The 18,382-nt window shown below is 42.1% G+C and overlaps 1 protein-coding gene across 2 annotated transcripts in view; it reads right to left on the bottom strand.

The window, feature by feature from the left end:
- The window catches only part of jade2 (jade family PHD finger 2), a 237,396-nt gene that overhangs the window by 196,655 nt on the left and 22,359 nt on the right, over positions 1-18,382 (bottom strand). For both annotated transcript variants that reach the window (XM_004561763.3, XM_012922018.3), the window contains exons 2-3: positions 10,534-10,597; positions 2,325-2,410 (exon numbers count right to left, since the gene is read on the bottom strand). In XM_004561763.3, coding sequence (XP_004561820.1) covers positions 2,325-2,410; positions 10,534-10,597 — 150 coding nt within the window. The remainder of the gene's footprint in view (positions 1-2,324; positions 2,411-10,533; positions 10,598-18,382) is intronic.

The following is an 18,382-nucleotide window of genomic DNA, read 5'->3' as shown; positions in this document are numbered from 1 at the left end:
AAACTAGGTCAAAAATTAAAGAGACTTTGAGAATTAGATCCAACTTTTACACCTGGTAAATTACCGTGCAAAGAGATCCTGATTTTTGGATTGGCTGTCAGAAAACAATCAGATACAAACAAAGTCCTCTAAAGTTGAAAAAGTAGGTCAGACACTGATAATCAACCTCTTGATTTAAACGTGAAATAACGAATCTGAAGTTGTCCTCCAGCCTTTCCGGAAGAGAATTTTAAAAAATGACTGTAACAGATATAAGTGAGTTATAAGTGATTTACAAGTGAGCACTTTTATACCAGCAATAATGTTGTTGAATTATACAATTCCTGATTGAAACCATCCATCCATTTTCTTCACTGTTTAAATCGCATGGCTGATTTAAATGGTCTCTACTTATCTACACTAAACTCAATTATGGATATTTCTAGAGGGTTAACAATCAAAAGCTTAAAGAACCTAGCCTTCTGATGGTTGCAGTAGGTGGACATTGTCAGTTAGCAAAGCAACATCACTTTGAATGTTTGCAATATTAACAGGTAAACTCAAAACGTTACAAATAATGTAAAGATTCACCGTTTAAGTAAAACAAACAGAGATCTAGCAACCAGCTTTTGCACCTGTAATCATAGAACCTAGGGTTACAGTAAGTAACCAATCCCACAAATCCCTTCCTTTCGCATGTTTGCGAAATGATATCACAAAATTGTAACATTACCTTGTCAATGCGATGGACACTACGCCAAAGTGGAAACAGAAAGGCTCAAAGACCCAAACAAACTAAAGTGGAAAAACAGCCGTGATATTTCTATCAGCACCAAGAGAGCAAAAAGCACCAGATTTTTTACATTAAATGAGTTAAGCTGTCTTGACACCAGTTCAAATGCACTCACAACTCTTTTTGAAAACTTTGCACTGAACCTTTGTCAGCTGCCACCCGCTTTTTTTTTGTTTGTTCAACCTTTCTTGTCACTCACTGCTTCGGAAAAAGCAGAAACATTACTTCAAAACACCATCCTTTATGAAAGAGCAGCGTGCCCCGGAGCGAGGAGGCAGCATTATGAAAGGGAACATGGCCCCTGGCTCTTCAGCTGAGGCCCGGGTCAGAGCAGAGAGCTAAAGTAGTAATTACTGAGAGACTGATTGCTGACAGGACCTTCCAACAGCCTGTGGTTAACTGGATGGAGCTGAGGGGGAGGAAGCATCAAATGCACAGGCCTGACAGATGCTCTGCTGATGACTCGTACTTCAGGGTGGTTCGGGGCATGCATGCCATTTTGCTTTATTCATTCTTCTTTTAAAAGTCACTGAAAAACAGAATATTTGAGCTTCTTCACTTTTGCTAGTTTTTGACATTTCTTTTGAGCCACGATGCAGAGATACAGATAAGGTGGGAGCAAATTAACTTAAAGTATATGAATTCATTTTGTTAAAGAACTTTGTCATTGAACATCCTTAGAAGCCCAGATCTGCCGTCAGAGGCAGTTACCTCCTCTGCGTTATTTAAAAATTCCCCCCCTGCTAATTTTTTAAGAGTAAATGCAATTTCTTCCAAATGGCAGATTTATTTTTGAAGTGAAACTCTTCAAAAAGCAAGAGACGAGTTCTCCTTAAACAGATCAGAGCCCACTTCACTGAGAGTGGGAGCAATGTGTGATTGTGGCAGGCAACACATTGCCACAACTGGTAGAGTGCACCATTTTCCAACTGGATTATGCCAGTTTCTTGCTCAGGGTGGTCATTTGAGAGCCCGTGGCTCATTCATCATGACCATATGGATGTTACAACCTGGTATTTTAGCCAACCAATTTATGCCATCAGTGCGCCTGGTTGATTTTGCTGCGGTGACGGAGATGGCTGTATTTACATTGGACAGAAGCGACCGTTTCACTGATTCACTGACTCTCAAATGCCTTTTGTGTGAATTTATTTGATTTCCACTGATTGTGTACGCTTGGACAGTGGAATAAGCATGTTTTGACATATGTTTTTATCAAATACTCTGTGGTCTCTTACAGATCTGCAGTGGCAACTAGCTCTGAAACATGAGACGGTAGCAACAATGCCCACATTACATGCAACCAAGCAAACAAAGGATGTGACTGGGTATTTGAATATCATTCTACTGTTCAAAAACATGGACAAGCTGACCAAAAATGTTTGAATGTGACCATTTCTGCCAATTTTGCAAACCAAAAACAAATTTCTTTCATTGAAGTGGAGCAAAATTGTGAGCTTGTCACGGTCAAACAGAGACTGGGTTTCATTAAACACATGCTGGTGTACTCTATGGGTCTGAGTCACTAAACCCAGCTGCCAAACTAACTTACCTCTGATGGTTTCTTGTGCTGGTGGCGGACCCATGTGCTGCTGGTGCCCGTATTCTTGGATGACCTGGACCACGACGTCACTTGACCTGCAGGAATAACAAAGACAGCAATGATACCACAGTCAGTGTAAGTATGTGAATTCTTTTTAGAGTTTCTAGTTTTGCTCTTCTCCTCTGCTCTCAGTTTAACACCTTATCTCACCATGTGCTCTACTCCAGAGCCGAACGAAGTTAATTTGGGAAAAAAACAAACAAAAAACAAAGTTGCCATACTATTTTAGAACCTGAAATTACCAGAACTGGTTATAATGGAGGAGTTTAAGTCCCTTTCAAAGGAATGAAAAAATAGCACACTTGGCAAACACTCTTGAAACACATTTGGGCACCTTTTTGGGCGTTTATCTTGAAGCATTATCTAAACAGACTTTAGTTTCCACTTGCATCTATATAATCAGCAGTGAAATGTCATCAAAACGAGAGCGTGAGCTCATCCAGCTCACAACCCATCATAATTCCCAGGTTGTTGTAATGTGTGATGCACAGAAAGACGTTTTCTTCGAAAGCCCCAATCACACCTTCTCAATGTTATTGTCAATCAACAGAAGTACTTCCTCCATGAATATGATCAATAAAACCATAATCGTCACCATCGAACAGGATACAACAGGTGTAGCACAGTGATATTTCGAGCCACTGCATCATTTGATATTTCATCAAGTTTCTTTATCCTTTAGTGCAAAATGTATCAATACTGAATCTTATCTAATCTTTCTCTAAAATCACTGTCTTCTTCTTTCGACGGCTCACTTTAACGGTCTTCGGCTCCACCGCCTGTCTTTTTGTGTCACCGTCTCTGAACCACACATCATAGCAGGTCTCACTACCATCTTGTAAACCCTCCCTTTCACTCTTGCTCTTCTTCCTCCTTCTGTCACAAATCCCTCCTGACTCTCACATCCACCAACTCACTGCTGCCTGTACTCTCTTCTTCATCTTTCTCGTGCACTGTCCATTGCTTTGGATGGTTTACCCCAGCTCAACCCTCATCCACTGCATCTACTCCTTCTTCACTGACACACCTGTCTACCTCTTTTTCACACGTGTATTCTGCTCTCTACTCTCACTACAGATCACAATGTCATGTACAAACATCACAGTCCATGGAGATGTGTTAACCCGTCCATCACCACTAGAAACAACAGAGTGCTCAGAGCCAATCCCTGATGTAATCCCATACCCACCTAATCATTCCAACAGCACACTGTCTCACTGTCCTCATACATGTCCTGGACCACCCTCACATACTTCTCTGCTACTCCTGACTTCCTCATGCAGTACCACAGTATCTCTTGGCACTCCATCATATGCCTTTTCTAGATCCACAAAAACAGTGCAGCTCCTTCTGATCTTCTCAATCAACATTCTTTGACCAAACATCATATCTGTAATTCTCTTTCTCAGCACGAAGTCATACTGTTCACTGATCACCTCTCTCCTTAACCTACCTTCAACAGCTCTTTCCCATATCTTCATGCTATGATTCATCAGCTTTATCCCACTGCAGTCACAGCTCTGCACATCACTCTTGTCCTTTACAATCGGTACTAGTACCAACCTCTCACCTAGACCTCCATGTATGTCATCAGTTACGTCACTAGGACCGTCTATCCACTCTTTGTCCTCTTCATAGGTGCACTCACTTCTTCTTTACTGCACTTGCCCATTTATTAACGTTCCTCCATCTTTCCTCCTCTCTTTTGCTCTCTCTCTGATTTTCTTCATTTATCTTTGCACCCAAATAAGGTTTTAACTTTTTAAAAACCTTTTAAACTCCTACAACCATTCTTGCTGTAGCAGAATTCACCAGTAGATTTCAATTAAGGATTCAAAAGATGTCTTGAAAGGACTGCACAGAAAGTTGTTTGCTATTAATTGCATTTATTGCAATAAAAACATTCTAACAAGTGTTAATCTATTCAAAACAGAGAGAATGACATTCGTAAATGTATCTTTGAAATCTGCCCTCCTGGATGCCACAAAGGAGACAACCTACCGAAGAGCTGCAAACATCTTTTTCGCTACTCAGTGAAGTTTTCTGCTGAGGACCAGAGGAGAAAACATCAATATTTTTTTTTTCTGGCAGACAAATTAGCCTTTTCTGACCTTCCTTTTCTGACTCACAGCTGGAAAGAAGGGAGTGTTTCAAGTCTTCATTCATCTGGATCAGAACACAAAGCCAACTTAATCTGCGTTTGATTTGTCAAGAATGTTTAATGAGTGTGAATGTTGATTTAAAGTGGGGAAAATGAGGAACAGGTCTCTGGCTGTAGATTGGACTTCGAGCGCACAGCGTGTGCTGAAATTCACGCCAAAGAAATTTTATGGAGAAATTTGTTTTGCAGAGAGGGTTTACAATAAAACGATAATACTTTTTTGTTGTTTCTTTAAACACTGTTAGCCAGCACCAACCGGCGGGGAATCGGTTACTTATTAGAGAGCAAGAAGCTGCTCATCAAAGGTTCTTAAAATGAGCATGCGATGGGGTTCAATACTTTTGTAATTCACACCAGTGGAGGTGATTCAAACGCAGCAGAGAAGCATTTAAAGAAAGCAGCCAAACAAAAACCTTCTTTGTGACTTTGAACGCCCGTGGCAGCACTACCACTATGAGTCAGACCTTTAATTGAAGCAGACTGATGATGATCTATTAAAAGCTTTAATAAGTAATGGCCGCATAAATAGCATCTTGTTAAGCGGTTAGTCCACTGTGGTCCTTTACAACCTTATTAATACACAACCTAATTGCAATTAACCAGACACCGGAGCCAATATCCCACCCACCGCTTCAATCAACAGCTGTGTGTGTGTGCGCACACCTCTTTCCAAGTGTGCCTGTACATGTTTGTGAATGGAGGCCAAACCGATTGAGGAAAAGATGCCCCTTATGCTGTTTCCTAAATTTAAAATAAATAAACCCCAAATCCTCCTGCGACACTTTTCTCGTGTGACCATAAGAAACTCACTAAAAATTGGATCGAATCTGCAATTAAATTATATCACACGCATAATGGATAAAACATAAAATCGACACAACATTCTGCGATTTAACATCTGCGACCGTGACTTTATGCGAGTGTGCATGCGTGCGCTGCCTCCCACTCAACATATTTCCCTTTCCACAACAGCAGTGCTGCCACCCCGCTAATGTTGCTCATGACGTCTGAGGAGCAAACTGCGCTGAGAGCCTCTCTTCAAAAATCACCAACACCACACACACACACACACACACACACACACACACACACACACACACACACACACACACACACACACACACACACACACACACACAAAAAGACATACTGTATTGGAAGCCACTAACACATCAATGTTCCTACATTTTTTCACCATACACAGTTTGCCTACATTGTCAGTCATTACAGCACACACACAGACATATTTGTGTGTGATCTTTTCCTCTTTAACGGTCCGCTCTACTTACAGATTGACACACTACAATAATACAAAGAAAACAGAGAAAACCCCAATAATTATATGACCTCCCCCAAACAAGCACTTTGGCGACAGTGGGAAGGAAAAAACCCTTTTTTAACAGGAAGAAACCTTCAGCAGAACCAACCTCAGGCAGGGAGGGGCATCGGCCGTGACCGGTTGGAGTGAGGGCATCTCAGAGGAAAAAGTGCAAACAGAAGTTGCACTGAAAGTGGTCCAGAGATGCAAGATACAGAGCGCTTCAAGGGAATGTCAACACAATATTCAAAATCAGCTCATACAAACTTGATTTAGACATAACGCAGTCCCAGAACGTCTTTATTTTTGGCCTTTCCGGCTTTATTTGTTTTGCTTAAGGAATAGACAAGAAAGAGGGGGAAAGACCAGGGTAGGTAGTAAAGGGACAGTCGGGCCCTTTGGATTTCAGCAATAAGGTATTTGGGTGCTTGCTGGTCAAACGAGCTAGAGTGACTGCCAGAACTTCTTGACTGCACCTTCAAATATGAATCCTTCTGTTTCTTTTCTAAGGTGTAGGCCAGCAGTCCCCAACCTTTTTTGCACCACGGACCGGTTTATGTCCGACAATATTTCCACGGACTGGCCTTTAAGGTGTTGCGGATAAATACAACAAAATAACACCAGTACCGATACCAAAAAAAGAGGAGATTTATTCATAACACAAGGGAAAATACCTGGGGAAACTGAGTTAACAATAAAAACAATTTAAAAAATTACAATAAAAACCCTGAAAACCATAAATTTTACACCCGAGCCTCAACTCTCACGGCCCGGTACCAAACGGCAGGGGTTGGGGACCGCTGGCGTAGATTCACAGTGTGCTTACCTTACAGGCTGATATAGGACACAGTGTGTGGTGCTGTATGTATATACAGTATCTGTGTCAGACAGAACCAGCCTTCATTCTTCAAAGTTAAACTGGGCAGTTAGATCCTAGAACGGCCAAGAATCTGTTATTAGTTTTTTAATCATACATCTCAGTCGCAACATCGTTTGACACCTACACAGCAGCAGCCTCCACCGCAAGCATCAAAAAAGCCAAACAGCTTCCAGAAGTCCGATGATGAATGACACCTCACTCAGACACCGCTGATTTTCTTGTCCACCATTCTCTGTTTAGTACTGTGTTCCATGTGTGTAAGCGTCGAGGGTATAAAAACAGACTGCACACTAATCTGTTAAGGATTTTTTACATTTACTCATGAATCTGCACTCCTCAAGAATGTGTGTGTCCAGGCAGGTTACATCTACACGTGCCCAACATAGTGCAGCTGCAGAGCTCAATCACTGTGGCCAGATAACCAAAACAGGCCGCGGCGCAGTTGGAAGTTACCATCGTGGCCGCGTGTTAATTAAAAGCCACGCTGGATGCACAGCAGCCAAAATTATCATGGGCATCCTTCAATTAGAAACCTGATAACCTCCAGTGAGCAGATGCAGCTGGAGCCCACACTGCAGTGAGCAGGGGAAGCTAACAGCTAAAGGCTGATTATAAAGCAAAGTGCATGGCCTCCAACGCGGGGTGGCTCGGTCACGTCTGCAAAACAGCCTGTTAAACCTGTTGTAAAATGCATTATACACGCGGGGCTGTGACCACACAACAGTTAAGCCCTTCAGAGGTCATTTTAGCCTGTAGTGTAAACAGTTTGAATGACTACATTTCCCAGATTTAATCCGGCTGCAGATCCCCACTGATCAGCCACGACTATACTACCTGTCTAATATTGTGTACGGCTACGCCTCGTGCTGCCAAAACATCCTGGACGCCTCGATGCATGGGCATAACACATCTTGGGTGTCCTGTGGCGTCTACCGCTGTGAAGTTGGCAGCAGTTTCTTTGGGTCCTGTGGGTTGTGGGTGGGGCATCCAGGGATCGGGCCTGTTCCGGTGCATCTGGCAGATGTTCAGAATTTGGAATTTAAAGGCTGCAACCAGGCTCTTTGTTGTGTTCCTCAAGACATTCCTGACGCCCGCTGTCTTGCTGTGGCGAAGGCCCCTGTCATCGAGGAGTTCCACTGCAATGTTTGGTCAGCGGCAGTATTTAAATTGGCGGTATGTGTGAAAGAACATTTGCATGAATTCCACAGTCCAAGATTTCTCAGCACACTGGAGCTCAATGAGAAGGTATTAAAAGTACTGACAATTCTTCCTGATCAGATCCCTGTTTAAGCTTCTAGAGTAATGTCAGTGCTTCTCTTTATCTAATCTCTTCTATCACTACAGTTCCATTTATATTAAGCTGAAATACCAAACTGGATTTAATTCCAGAAAAAGATTGTCACAAATGAAAATATTTTGCTCTGGCGTACACACAAATGTACCACAAGATGGGTGAGAATACTTTTATCATTATAGTTTTCAAGGCACCACGCTGTGAAAGGATAACTCTTTTATTTATACTCATTTAGACAAGCATTAAAATAATATCTGAAAACCTCATTAGCGCAGCCGGGTTTAGCGACACCAAAACAAATGCCAGGTTCTGTTGTTTTTTTTTAATTGTACAGCTCGCTTTCTGATGTGTCTAATTTTGATCTGTTCTCTAATATTGCCAAGGGAATAGCCAAACAAATATATTTGCTTACTGCAAAAATGCGTGCCGCGAAAATGCCAAGAATTAGTCACACTGAACTGACAAAAGCCGAGAAGAATGACATTTAAAATGAAATTGAAATCGCTGGCTGTCTTCAGTGAATAAACCCTCGTATTTTAAAGACAGTCATCAGCTGTTGTGGCCATTTGTGCTTGTATAACAACGTATTTCATTCGAAGACTGTTAAAAGATTAATTTCTCTACAGAAGCTGCCAGTGTCAGACATGCGGTAGTCTGGCCAGATGTTCCTATCCTCTCGTCTTAGAGGATTGCCTGTCTGCTCGTCTTAGAAGTTGTTTGAGTTTGTGTCATTAACTCTGGGAGGAAAACATATCTGCCACTCCGTCAAACCATGCATCCCACCCTATAATATCAATTTGTCACTCAGCTAATTAACTATGTGCTCAACATTAAATGTAAAGCACACAAGGCCAGACATAACTGCAAAATGCAAATGTGACATGTCCGCTTTATTGACTTTGAGTCTGCGTGTATTAAGCACCTTATTTAGTAAAGTGGGGAGCTCAAACACATCCAGAACTGACATCCAGACATGCCCTGCAAGCAAAAGACGGCTTTGTCTGAGATATCTAAGTCCAGATATTAATAAAGAACCAAACCTGATGCACGCCAAAACATTGTGAGCTGAATCTACTTTTTCGGTGGTGATAAAGAGATGCCAACCTCAGCAGAGGTTGGCGAAGGCGTGAGAATTGACGCGATAATGCAGCTTCTGAAAAGAAAAAAAAAAGAGCGTGGTTGCAGTTTGTGGTGTGTTTACTGACATAGTTCATCAAGTTCAACTGCACTCAAACGCAACTTCCAACTTTGTTTTTAATAATTCGTATCGTAATAAACAGCATCAACTTGATTTCCCCGGAGAGATCAGGGTTTATCTGGATCTGCACATCTTCTCTTTACTTTAACAAAGTATTACAAGACTTAAATACACAGAAATTGGAAAAGACACAAGGGACTGTACAATATACAGTCAAGTACAGATCTTAGCTCCACTGAAATGTTGTGGGTGGACCTGAAACTGATGATACGTGCAAGAAAACCCTCAAGGTTTTGCAAATAATGGAACTTTGCATGGGAAGAATGGTTAAAATGTCACACGCAGGGGGACATCCATCTATCTTCCTAACTTCTTATCCGATTCAAGGTCGTGGGGGCTGGAGACTATCCTAGCTGTCATGAGGCGAAAGGTCAGATACACCCTGGAGGGGTAATCCAGTGCCCCTTTATGGCCCAGCCAGAGAGACAGATAACAAGTCATACGGTCAAAGCAATCTCCAGTTAAGCTAAAACACAAGGCTTTGGACTTTGGGAGAATACCCAGAGAGAATCCACGCAAGCACACGGACAACATGCCCCACGCAGAGGGGTCCTAGCCGACTGAAGGATTTAAACCAGTGTGAGGGAACGGTGATAACCACTGGATCAACATGCAATTATACAAAACACCTACAAGAAGGTTTTTCTGTTAAAAGGGACAAGACGAGCCTCCGAGACCCCCAAGTCGTACTTACTACACAGATGGCTGTTTTGTGTTGCATAAACTGAAAAAGATGGCTTTCCTTGTGGTATTGCCCAAGTAAACCACCTGTATTTGCAGGCTCCGTTTCAAAATGCCTCAAATTTTGCAATCTGCTCGTCCAGTAATGATGCACCACAATCTGTTTTCGTAGCAACATCTCTCTCAAAGAACGACATTTTCCGACAAATTCGCACTTATTCTAAAAATAAAGACTTTATTCTTCAAACCTTAAGTTCTTATTCCCACCGGTGATTTCTGTTATGCTAACTGGTTAAATCGCGCTCATGTTTCCAGTGTAGCTCGGTTTTAAAATGGCAAGTCTTAATGAGCAGAGGGAGGACAACCATGAGACAGGAGGAAAGTCTATATGGAGAGTGAATACGAGAATTGGGAATTGACGAAGACCAGGCAGCTCACCGTATAAAAGCAGCAGAGGAACTCGCTTTTCTCACACTTTCAGGATTCCATCGTCACACACACACACACACACACACACACACACACACACACACACACACACACCCTTTCCCTGAATCCCAACTTACTGTCAGTGGTGTCAGAGTCGTTGCTGCTCGTGGAGTATTTTCTCCTCTTCTTTTCGCTCTCCATCTGTTAGGGGGGTGGCAGGCAGGCAGGCAGGCAGGCGGGCAGGGAGGGAGGGAGGGAGGGGGGCAAGAGAGAGAGAGAAAAATGACGAGTGAGAAGATGTTCACCATGAAAACACAAGTGTTAATGAAATAATGTGCTGATGGCACCAATCTGTCAGAGCCTCCAGCAGGCAGCCTGCCAGAATAAACTGACTTGATCACCGTTACACATTAGCACTTTGGACTCCCTGGGATACAGTTGTTCCATTTTTCCTCCCACCACCCCACAACCACCACCACCACACATACAGAGGGAATCCTTGTACTAGTCGACAATGAATCCATCCTTTTATTAGCCTTGTATTCACTGCCAGCTTTGGCACAAGACCCTTTCTTATGCATCTGTTTCAATACTGAAGGTACTCCTTTCTTCATTATAATGGAGTGAAACCAAATCAAGTGAGAGCAAAAAAAAAAAAAAAAAAACACAGGCTTCTCTCATCCAGATAAAATCTAGGACGCTTTCTAAAGCTCTAAGCAGCTGTGTTTCTTTGTGATAAAGCGCACTAAAAAGCAACCTCTATCATCTGGACATCTCTTTCTAATAACAGCATTATGTTCATTTGTCACCTTATCTTTCTAATTCTAAGATAAGCACTGAAAACTAAAATTGAGCTTTGGGCCGCTATTCAGTTTGATCCAGAAGGAATTTGTTCTACTGCAAAGTCACAGCAGTGTTTTAGTGATGGGATTAAAACCTGCTTTCACTCAGTGATGTTTTTTTAAAGAAGTGGGGAAGCAAGCTGTAAAGGCATAGAAGATTATGAGATTTTTGACCACCTTTCGCTTTGTCCTGCAACATTTTTCAATTTCCTTCAAATCCACTGGGAGCCTTCTGTACTAAGAGACGCAAAGGCGCACAAGAGCAAAGCAACTCAGTGCCGATTCCTGCACATTTTCAGTTTTACTGATTGTGGGGTTAAAGGAGCTTGGAAAGAAAAGCGTCTGGACTTCTTTAAGTTGCTTGAAGACGTTTCACCTCTCATCCGAGAAGCTTCTTCAGTTCTAAGGTCAAATGGTGGAGAGTCGCATGATAAGGTGGGGCCAGGTTTCACAATGAACACACCCGAAACTCTGGCTGATTGGGACCCACGCCCAGTTTCACACCTTGGCTCAGGCGATTAGAGGATCATCAGGGGGTCCTTTTGTCCCTCTGTGGGGGGATACTCCCACTAGGTTTATATCTGGGACTCTCCACCATTTGACCTTAGAACTGAAGAAGCTTCTCGGATGAGAGGTGAAACGTCTTCAAGTAACTTAAAGAAGTCCAGACGCTTTTCTTTCCAAGCTCCTTTGACTACGATGACCTGGATGACTGAGAGTGAAAGGAGTGAAAGTCAGTAGAAACAAGACAGAATACATGTGTGCGAAATAGAGGGAGGTGTAATGATGAAGATTACCTGGGGTCAACCATCCAAAGCAACAAGAGAGGTAAAGAAGAGAGCGCAGGCAGGTTGGTGAGGGTGGACACGAGTGTAGTGGGGGAGGGGGGGGGGATGTTTGACAGCAAGAGTTAAAGGGAAGGTCTACAAAATGCTTACGAGTTTAAAAGACCAGGATGAGCATCAGAGTACGTGAGAGGGACAGCTCAGGTTGAACCATTTGGAGACAACGCTGGTGAGGCAAGGCTGAGATGGCTTGGATGTGCACAGAGGAGGTGTAGTGGATATATTCAACAAAGGATATTAAATTTTGAGTTGTCAGGCGGGAGGAAAAAAGGAAGTTCACAGCAGAGGTTCACGGATATAGTGAAGAAGGATGTGCAGAGGGTGGTTGAGACAGAAGAGGATGCCAGGGGGGAATCAGAAGAAGATGAAGTTGAAGGAAAAAGAAGAAGAGTTGACAAAGAGGTATACGGTGCTCTACCGAAACCTCCTCGCTACTGCTTTGCAGATGTTTGTATATGAGGCAGTGATTTGCCTGCAAACAGTCATCAACAGTAATCAAAATGTGAAAAGTGCGACAGAAACATCTGCCTTCAAAGTAAAGCTTTCGAAACATGTTTGCAATACTAAGGAACAACTTGTACAATGAAAGTGTTTCTAATTTTCACAGCTTCACTACCGCTCAACAAGTAGCGGCGGGAGGTTAACAAAAAAATCATGCGGTGGTCTTTAGGTCTAAAAGACCAACAAACAGAAACTAAAGGGAGCAAGGTAACGTAAACAGACTGGAAGTAAAAGCATATTTCTATAGAAATTCTCCGCTTTGTGTTGTTTTTTGAAGATCGGAAACGCCTTCGATGTGCTTATATGACGTAAAAGACTGCAAACACTCGATATAAGCGAGAAAACTCCAAAGGACTCCTTCATCTTATGAGAACCAAGAATACAGAAAGTTTGCCTCCTCCGCAAAAAGACTGCAAAACACTTGAGTCATAAAGGATATCGCTCAACATGAATAGGCCCCTGCCAAGAGATCAGCTTACTGTACATAACACAGCAGATGCATTTAGTGTATCAGGGAGATACTCAACTTTATTATCTAACAACCGTTAATTTCAGATGTAACCATTTCAAGCTGGTTTTATTTTTTAATTAGAACAGATACATGCAGTGCAAATTTAAAAGCCACCGGGTACCCATATCCACAGTAGCCTTCCAATTATGTAATTTAGCTTCTTATGTATATTACAGCAAGCATCTGCCTTGCTGTAATATACATACATAATAAAGCCCCCTCAGGCTTTATTAATGATTCTAATATTGAAATTGAAATATTTATTTCAATTCAAATTCAAAATACTGTTAAATAACTTTTTTGTCGATTTCAAATATTTAGCCAAAAATTGGTTTTGATTTGCCAACAAAAGTTTCCCCAAAAGCTGTTAAGCAACTTTGTAAATAAACGTATCCCTTTGAAGCCAAATGTATATTTGATACATGAGGTTTTGCGACTTCTACACCATGAGATGTAAAAGGAGCTAAATAAATGGCACATTTTATGCAAAAAAAAGATTGAAAACAAATTAAAAAATAACATATTCAACAAATTACTTTTTTTATTTTAGTCAAAAGGTTCAATAAACACTCCATTTAAAAATATCTGGAGACCCTCTTTTCGTAATGAAATAAACTATGTGTTTATAATATTTGTGAACGCTCTAGAGGAAATTGCATTCTTCACTCAAGCAAAGAGATTGACAGTCTGTGTCGTGTCAAAAATCACTTAAGCTTCGGCATCTTTTGCCACCCTGAATTTGAGCATTTCTTAATTGTAAAATGTGGGCAAAGATCAGAAGGAACCCACAGGCATGAAAGTCAAAATGCTGTCAGATCAGCACACAAATAAATGCAAAGTCAGACACATAAATGTTAACGATGGTATACTATAATGAGAGACTAAAAATAAAGCTTACTTTCACAAACTGAGTTTAATTTAAAATCCATCTCTGGCTAGAATCGAATAGAAAGAATAGTGAAGAGAAAAAGGGGGTGGGGACAAACAGCCCAATAAAATGTTGTTAATCTATTGCCTGCTGTTAGCTTGAGGGTCAAAGGGGAAAAAAGAGGGTATAGGTCAAGAGAGTCTGAAGGAGACAGAGACTGAGCTAAAGAAAAAGGAAAAGATAAAGTCCAGAAAAAAGGGGTTTTAGCGTATTTCCAAACTGAAGGAGGAAGCCTAAAAGAGGAGCTGTCTTACAACCTTCAGAGTGGGGAGGAGAGATTTATGTGCCAGTAAAACTGGGCTATTCCCTCTTAAATGGGGCTCTTCCTGTAGCCTGGCCTCCCCGCCTGTCCTGCACACACTTAAGTACTCTGACATTTATGCTGACGAAAACAAAAAAAACAAAAAAACGCCGCGCTTCTTTGCTGCCTGTGACCATTTCCACTCCAGAGTCCTGCCATTTCACTCTTCCCCTCTTCCTCCCCCCTTCCCGTCTTTACTTGCCTTACAATAACAGGGACACGGAGTCTGTGGAGTAAGGTTAAGTACATTATTGACTTCCTCAACCTCTGTTGCCTTTCTCTCTCTCGCCGTCTTTCCACCTCTTCCCATCTGTCTAGCTTTACCTCGTCTTCCTGCCTTTGAGGGGAGTTGTTAAGTACATCACCGACTTCCTCCGGCTACGACTGTCTGACTTCGAGTCTGCACGCTTGGATCCATCTCAGGGTTTCCCCTCGCCTATTAAACTCGCAGACGACCCACTTAAACCACGCTCGGGCTACCAATGCGTTTTGGTTTTTTTCTTTCTTTCCATGTGCAGCTCAGTCATTTCTCTCCTGACCGCTTACAGGAAAATGTCAACGCTGAGAAAATAAGACATAAAATAAGTTTGAGGGTCTATGTTTTACACCAACCTGCTAAATGAGTCATTTTGGGAGTGTTTTAAAGCAACTGCAACAGAGACATTTTGAGGCACGGGCTCGAATAAGCACAAAGATTCAGAGCTTGAGCTTCAGACGACCTGGTTTGCGGTTTGAGCACTAAAAACAACCAGGTGTCTCTCTTGTAAAACGCTGATTTTTATTCGATTTATTTATTTTTCTGTGCGAGTTGAGCAAACCACAGCGTGTGCGCATTAGCATCTCCTTTTCCAGCTGCCTAATAACACACACAGTGATGTCGCTCAACAGCCTGACCAAAGATCAACAGCAGGAGCTGGTGATGACAAGAACGAGGTGGTAAACCCAAACTGAATGAAAACACACCAAGAAGAAGGTGCAGAGCGTACGTCAGGAAACCTTTTGCAGGTGCTCGATCACAAAAAAAAAAAAAAAGTCGAGAGACACAAAAGGATTATTCACTGGATCCCACGAGAGTTTAAAGAGCATCAATCAAGGTATGCAAAATGTCCTGGCATTTTAAAATGTCTACAAGGACATCTCATACTACAGCTCTACCAGTGCACTGAAAAGAAACTAACTGGATTAATTTACAGCATGATTGGGTATAAAAAGAGCATCTTAGAGAGGGAGAGCTTCTCTGAAGTAAAGATGAGCAGCAGTCCCTCACTCTGAAAAAAAAAAGAAAGAAAGAAAAAACCTGCAGTTCTGGAACAATTTCCGAATAATGTTCCCTGAAGTAGAACTGACTTTGAATATCTCATCATCTGCCGTGCACAGATTCAGGAAATATGGAGAAAAGGCTGATAATAATAATGTCTGTGTCCTCGGGTGGCACTGCATCAAAAACAGACGTGATTCTGTCGTGGAAATCACAACATGAGCTCAGAAAAACTGCCAGAAATCACTAAAAACAGTTCACTTCGCTATCATGCAAAGAAGAGCCAACATGTGAACACGGTCTGGAAACACCGCCGTCTTCTCTCGGGCTCATTTAAAATGGACTGTGGAAAAGTGGAAAAATGTTGTTTAAAGAAGACGAACAGTGAAGTTCTTTCTGTAAAACACAGACGCAGCATCTTCCCAGCTAAAGAGGAGCGGGACTATCAGGCTTTTGTTAGCACTCAGCTCAAAAACTTTAACCTCTGATGGTATCGGTGTGCAACAGTGCCTACTGAACTGGCACATTTGGAAATGCACCATCAATACTAAAACATATATACAGGTGTTAGAGCAACATATGCTCCCATAATGTCTTTTTTGCATATTTCAGCAATACGATCAACAGCATCCTTCATCTTGTCATGGTCCCCGTGTCTGCCCGGCCGGCTCCACAAGGCCACATGTGTTTTGTGTACATTCTCCTCTCTCCTCCCCGCCAGGGCGGAGCTCACTGAAAGCTCCCGCCTTTGGCACACACACCTGCATCTCGTCAGGCTCTAATTATGGGTTGGACTCTTGAGGCCGGGACGCAGACAGCCTCACCGCTGGATGATTGTGCTGGACACGTCAGTAAACCTTAGCCTGGTATCCTTAAGCGTTGTGGACCTGCTGTGATCTCTGTGTAACCCTCTTTTCTCCTGTGCACAGTTTCCCCGGACCCATGACCAACCTGTTGTTTGAACCGTTGTAAAGAAGAAGAGCTAGCATGTATGTGACTCCTATCCCGGACTTCCCTTTCGGACCCAGGACCCCCGCTCCCCTCACTGTATATATCTGCACCTGGTGACTGTGTAAATAAACGTTGTTTTCCCCTGAACTCTGCTCTGCGCCTGAGTCCTACCACACCGCATGACACATCTATTAGAACAGCATGGCTTCACAGCAGAAGAGTCCAAATGCTGGACTTGGACTCACCAATTGAAAATATTTGACACATCATAATATGAAAAGAAAAAAAGACAAAGAAGACAGAGGACTGTTGAGCAGCTAGAATCCTCTATCAGACTAGAATGGGACGACATTCCTCTCTAAAGTCCAGCAGCTGCTCTCCTCAGCTCCCACACATCTACAGGCTGTTGTTAAAAGAACAGGCGATGTTACACAGTGGTAAACATGGCTTTGTCCCAACTTTTTTCAGATGTGTTGCCATGCCATTTTTCTTCTGTTCCGCTGTAAATAAAATAAGGGTTTATGAGATTTGCAAATAACTGCATTCTGTTTTTATTCATATTTAACCGGTATCCTTTTTTTGGAATTGGGGTTGTAGAGAAAGCCGGAAATATTAAAATTAGGGATTCTGGGATTGCTTATCCTGGCTCACAGTCGCGACCCGTGTTTGATGTAATGCATAGAAAGTGTGCTTTTGGTACCGTCACAACTCAAAATCTTGTCATGGCAAACCTTCTAATATTTCTATAACAGGTTAAAAAGATATTTCCAGGAAAAAAAACCTGCATGCAACACAGTCGGAACGCTGTAGAGTCGTTAATATAGTTTACTTTAAAATTTTGAATGGCAAAGGTCAACGGCTTGTTTAGTTTTAAAATAAATAAAGATGTAGGGAAAAAAACTATTACCTAAAGCGACTCTTTCAGCTTGTCTTTTGTGTTGACCAAGGCCTCGAGGTAGCGGCTGCTGGTTGCAAAACAGCATAGGCGTAAATAATGCGACAATTATTGCACAGGAGGTTTTGCATTTAACAGATGGTTGATTACAGAGCCATTCAACCAGACTCTTGTCTTTACAGAGGAAGGGAATGTTTGCACCCTGGCACTGTGAGCTAGCTTCTGACACTTGGATTTCATTTGGTTTGCTGTTAATGCTAACAAGCTGTTACTTAGTGAAGTACAAAATCCCGAAACTTATTCCCCGTTGTGTGAAGACAGTCCAAAGCGATTTCTGTATAATGTTAGAGTAGCAGTTGGAGAGCTGGGTTCATTTTACTTAATCACAGCCCACTTTTGGTTCCAATTGTGGTGTTTTTTTAGTCCTGCAACTGGTAGGCAAGCAGTACATTTAAGCAGTAGCCAGGCGCTCATATGTTTTGGACTGAATTATAAAGAGTTTTCCTCTTAAGGCTGCACCATTTCCCTTTCTTTTTCAATTTTTTTCACTGAACTGACCAGAACGACAAAGCGTTGTCAGCCAATCTGGCAAATTTTGGCCGCTCAAGTTATTTAACCTACCAACCATTTTCAAAATACAAAAAATAAAGGATTAATTGTTCTATTTTGCCCATTAAAATCTCACCTGTTATTTAAGATGCTGCTGGTATCTTTAGTTAACCAGACATAAAGCTATCATGAGGGCTGAAGCTGTGATTGTAAGCTTAGCGGACAGTCTCTTTAACCTCCTGTCCTGTGGTAACCCAGCATTTCTCAATGCATGCGTAAAGGGGGAATTGCTGGCCTGTTTAAGTGAAAGACTTGACAGTAATTGGAAATGTCACTGTATCGCCTTAAAAATCCCCCTCCCCTCCTGTTTTTTTGGGGGGGAGCAGAATCACCTAAGGCAGAAAG

The sequence above is a fragment of the Maylandia zebra genome, linkage group LG10, assembly GCF_041146795.1.
Source record: "Maylandia zebra isolate NMK-2024a linkage group LG10, Mzebra_GT3a, whole genome shotgun sequence".
NCBI lineage: Eukaryota > Metazoa > Chordata > Actinopteri > Cichliformes > Cichlidae > Maylandia > Maylandia zebra.
This window is presented reverse-complemented; position numbering and strand designations above follow the sequence as displayed.